Here is a 5,066-nt window from a genome sequence, read left to right as displayed (position 1 = left end):
GGATTCTCTTTCTTCCTCTCTCTCTACCCCTCAGCTGCTCGCTCACTCTCTGAAAATAAACTAAAAAAAAAAAAAAAAAAAAAAAAAAAAAAGAATCCCACAAAAATAAGAAATGACAGGTGACAAATATGCTGGGAAAATGACTCACCCAGGGAGTTGGGGAAGCCTTCTCCGCGGAAGTGACAATTGAGCAGAGGGGAAGCTAGGTCTGGAGCAGGGAGAAGGTTGAGATTGGTGGGTGGGAATGGGGGGGGGGGGCACCTTTCATGATGGGGAAACAAGTGCCAAAGCCCTTGGCAGGAGGGGACACAGCACACAGAGGCAGAGTGGGGTTGAGAAGAAGGAAGGAGAGGAGGCCACACAGGTAAGCTTGAGCAGGTGTGGAGAAAAGCAAGTGTTTCGGACTGAGCTGTGTTTCTCCAAGTGTAGCCTGTGACCACCTGCCTCCACATCTCCCTAGGCTTGTATAAAAAAACAGATCCCTGGGCCCCTCCCCACCACTGAATCTCAGTCTCTGGGGCCAAGACCCAGGAATGTGTGGTATTGACAAGCCCTCAGGTGGTTAAACCAGGTTTAAGAGCCATCCATCCTGTCTGTCCAGACAGGCAGGAACTATGGGCAGAGGCCAGACCCTGCAGTGTCTCTCTGGGCTTGAGCAGAGGCGAAGAGAAGTGGGCAGATTTATATTTTGGAAAGATCGCTCTGGATGTTGAAGGATGGGGTAGAGAAGGAAGCCAGAGTCGGAAGGCTGAGTGCTGTAGGATTCCATGTATAGGCTTTCTGGAGGGGGTGGAACCATAAGGACAGAAAGCAGATCTGGGGTTGGGGAAGAGGGATCGGGGTTGACTGCAAAGAGCACAGGGACCTGTGAAGAGGTAATGGAGCTGTTCTGTATCTTGGTCATGGTGGTGGATATACAACTATATGTTAGGACTCGCAGAAAGGTACACTCAAGAGGGCAAATTTTACTCTGTATAAGTTATATCTGAGTTTTTTTAATAAAAAAAAAGAAACGACAACAAAAAAAGAATAGTTTTATAAGTTAATGGAATAGAATCAAAAGTCCAAATATAAACCCTTACATTTCTGGCCAAATGATTTTTGACAAAGGTGCAAAGACAATTCAGAGGGGTGGGGGGAAGATTAGTTTTTTCAATAAATGGTTCTAGGACAATCAACATGCCAAAAGATGAATTTAGATCGTTACCTCACACAATCTACAAAAATTAACTCAAAATAGATCCTAGACCTAAACGTGAGAGCTAAAATGAAACCTCTGAAGAAACCATGGGGAAAAAAATCTTCATGACCTTGAGTGAGGCAGAGATCTTAGATGCAACAGCAAAAGCACAAGTAACAAATGAAAAAATCAGTAAATTATACGTCATCAAAATAAAATTCTTTTTGCACTTCAAAAGACACCATTAAGAAAATTTAAAAAACAAAACAAAACACCTGTTAAAGACTAGGGGAAAATGTTTGCAAATCATATATCTGCTTAGGGACTTCGTATCCAGAATATATAAAGTACTCTTATGAATCAATAATAAAGAAACAAACAACCCAATTAAAAACGGGCAAAAGATTTGAAGAGATGTTTTTCCACATAAGATAGAAGGATGGCTAATAAACACATGAAAAGGTGCTCAACATCATTAGTCATTAGAGAAATGCAAATTAAAACCACAATGAGATACCACCCCACGCCCACCAGGATGGCTATAATCAGAGACAGACAATAAGCGTTGACAGGGATATGGGTAAACAAATCCTCATATAGCTGATGGGAATGTAAAATGGTACAGGCACTTTGGAATAACAGTCTGGCAGTTTCTCAAAAAGTTAAACATACCATGCAACCCAGCAATTCTACTAAAGAAATGAAACACATATACCTACAAAGACACTTGGGTGTTCATAGCAGCATTTTTCAAAATAGCTAAAAACTGGAAACTGGAAACTCAAATGGCCATCAACCGGTGTTGAATAGATAAACAGAAGGTGGTATATCTATACGATGGGATACTGCACACCAACAAAAAGGAAGAAACTACTGTACGTGATATAGCACGGATGAACCTCAAAAACTTTACACTGAACAGGGGTGCCTGGGTGGCTCAGTCTGTCCAGTGACCCATTCTTGGTTTAGGCTCAGGTCATGATCTCTTGGGGTTCATGGGTTCAAGCCCCGTGTTGGGGCTTGTCCCAAGCCTGCTTGGGATTCTTTCTCTCTCCATTTCTTTCTGCCTCCCCCCACCCCCTCTCAAAACTAAATAAACATTAAAACACACACACACACACACACACACACACACACACACACACAACTTTATACGGAATGAAAAAAAGCCAGAAGCAAAAAAATGGATATTATACCATTCCATTTATATTAAATGTCCAGAAAAGGCAAGTTTATAGACAGAAAGCAGATCAATGGATGCCTAGGGCTGGAGCCAGGAGCTGGACTGACTGCATACACGCAGGAGTGACCTTTCTAGGTTGATGGAAAGGTTCTGTAACTGGATTGTAGTGGTGGTGGCGGCACAATTCTATAAACCACTGAATCTGTTTTTAAAATGCATGGTTTGAAGAGATGCTGATGTAGGTAACCTGTTAGGATACTACGGTGGGACTCCGGGGAGGAAAAAGGCAGCGAGACAGCCTCCATATTTGGAGTTGGAAAATGGGAATGATGCCGGGTGAGAGCAGGATGAGATAGGGGAGGTGCAGGAACAGGACAGGAGTGATGGGAGCATGGAGCTTGAGGAGTGGGAACCCGGAAGCCTAAGGGTCCCAAATGCAGGGGAGAGGCCGTCACTGCCCCGCTTTTGCTTACAGTTTTGGAGCTTAAGAATCAGAAGTACTTGAGTGCTTAACCATGAGGTGGTTTAAAAAGTCATCAGCATGTTTGCAAGAAATGGCAACTATTCCACACCATTGGCCAAGCCCAGGCCCTGAGTCCGCTTGCCCCATCACTTTCGCTCCCTTTTGTAACCTGGGAAGCGCTTTACAGTCTAAGATATTTCAGAAGGTTATATAAGACGGTGACGTCCAGCAGATACGAGGTGCCGGGCAAGCCTGGAGCTCTGAAAAGGTGGTCTGGACGGGTCCACCCAGCCCAGAGTCCTCAAACCGAGGATACGGTCAAAACGCAGCAGTAACTGCGGCCTGCAGGAGGCGCCCGGACGTAGCGCGCGGCCCGCCCCGCCCAGCGGCCCCGCCCCGTCACGTGCCCGCGGCGTCGCGTCACACCCGGAAGCAGCGGCTGGAGCTGAGTCGGGAGCAATGAGCGGGGAGCCGGGGCCGACGTGTGAAGCGCCCCCTCCCGGGGAGATTGAACCGGGTAGTGGGGTCCGCATCGTAGTGGAGTACTGGTGAGCGTCTCCAGCCTGTGGGGTGTCCGGGCCGGACGGGGGTGGGTCCACGGGAGGCCCCTCCCCCGAAAACCCAAGCGGACCCCAAGCGTCTTGTCCCTAGTGAACCCTGCGGATTTGAAGCGACCTACCTGGAGCTGGCGAGTGCCGTGAAGGAGCAGTATCCTGGCATTGAAATCGAGTCGCGCCTTGGAGGCACAGGTGAGGCCCACAGAACACCTGCTGAGTCAGTGTTCTAAATCTCAACTCTACCACTTTCTAGTTCTGGAATTGGCTGTTTTATATAGTGTCCAACAGTGTCTGGCAAATGTCCAGCCAATTCGAGTACCCTTCCAAAGGTGAGGGGGTTACAGATGAAGCCTGTAGGGAAAAACGGGGGAGACCGCAGAAGTGTGGGGTTGGAGGGGAGGGATTCTTTCATTGAGTTATGAAGCCTGAGTTCAAAGGAAGGACACACAGGTGATGCCTCCCTCAGGTTCCTTTGGCTTGAGTCAGGGTTGGGAAATGGCTTAAACAACAAGAGTCTTTAGTGGGGCTGGTGGGGACATGAAGGAGCCTGTGTGAAGTCTAAGAAGTGTGGAGAGTCTCTCCAGACTTGTCTGTTCTCAGCATACAGTTCATTCATTGATTTATTTTATACCAGGGGCCTTTGAGATTGAAATCAATGGACAGCTGGTGTTCTCCAAGCTGGAGAATGGGGGCTTTCCTTATGAAAAAGATGTGAGTATTTACAATGCTGGGAGGCCTCTGTTCACCCTGCCCATGCAGTGCATCATCGCATTCCACGTGTCTGCCCTCTCTCTAGCTTATTGAGGCCATCCGAAGAGCCAGTAACGGAGAACCCCTAGAAAAGATCACCAACAGCCGTCCTCCCTGTGTCATCCTGTAACTACACATGATTCCGGGTTCCTGCTCTGTTCTGAGACCCACGCCTTGGTCTCCCCTTTGGTCCTGCTGAGGGCTCCCCACTGCCCTCACTTAGCTCCTGGTAAGCTAGGAGACTCTGGCCTCCACTTTGTCCCTTTGGGTACCAGGAGGGAATAGAAGCTGTTGTGGTCTTAGGGGTGGGAGAGAGACCCTCTCCGTGGACCTTTCCATAGCCACCTTCTACCCCCTTTCTAGGATCAGTGCCCAAGAAAAGTCTGCTCCCCGCCTCCAGCTTAGCCATACTGGTCAAATGCCACCACAGTTATAACTTATTTTCCACTAGCCCTGGGCAATGTCAGCTATTGGCAATAAAGTGGCACTACAAATACCTGTGCCCAACTAGTGTGTTTTTGTTCAGCGGATGTGGGGGATAGTAGCAGAGGCCAGCCCAGCCTTTATACCACCAGAGTGGCTATGCTGGGTGGGTGGGCTTTCTGGATAGCTACTTCTATTTCATTTCCTCTCTCATAGCCGAGGCAAGGAAAATGAGTCACACAGTAGGTACTGCCTCCTCCTGCCTCTGTCCCTCCCCCCACTGCCCCTATCCATAGGGAATAACCCCATTCTGGTGGGTGGCCTTAGGAATTCATTTTTTCTCAGCAAGAATGATCTGGTTGTCAAAGGGCTCTTGAACCTGGAAAAGAGCCTCCTCATTCAAGCTTTCTCGAGATTTCTAGCCACTCCCTCCAGGAAAAGATGACTTGAGTGTAAGGAGGTGAGCTTAGGGTGGGCACAGAGCCACCCCAGACATAGGCTGGTGCCCAG

At 48.1% G+C, this 5,066-nt stretch overlaps 1 protein-coding gene across 2 annotated transcripts; it reads left to right on the top strand.

Annotated features, from left to right (window-relative positions):
- The first annotated feature begins 3,227 nt into the window (after window positions 1–3,227).
- Window positions 3,228–4,631, top strand: MIEN1 (migration and invasion enhancer 1). Of its 2 annotated transcripts, XR_006196447.1 has the most exons (5): window positions 3,228–3,374; window positions 3,478–3,575; window positions 4,018–4,094; window positions 4,180–4,362; window positions 4,497–4,631. XR_006196447.1 is itself a non-coding variant. In XM_042915551.1 (4 exons), exons 1-4 carry the CDS (start codon window positions 3,286–3,288, stop codon window positions 4,261–4,263), a joined length of 348 nt encoding a protein of 115 aa, XP_042771485.1. In that variant the 5' UTR covers window positions 3,228–3,285; the 3' UTR covers window positions 4,264–4,631. The 2 variants fall into 2 exon arrangements, 1 of the variants encoding a protein (XP_042771485.1); XM_042915551.1 differs by having other exon boundaries at window positions 4,180–4,631.
- Window positions 4,632–5,066: the final 435 nt, after the last annotated feature.

This window comes from Panthera leo, chromosome E1 (assembly GCF_018350215.1).
Source record: "Panthera leo isolate Ple1 chromosome E1, P.leo_Ple1_pat1.1, whole genome shotgun sequence".
Lineage (NCBI taxonomy): Eukaryota > Metazoa > Chordata > Mammalia > Carnivora > Felidae > Panthera > Panthera leo.
Note: the sequence above shows the minus strand (reverse complement) of the source record. Positions and strands in the feature narration are given on the sequence as shown.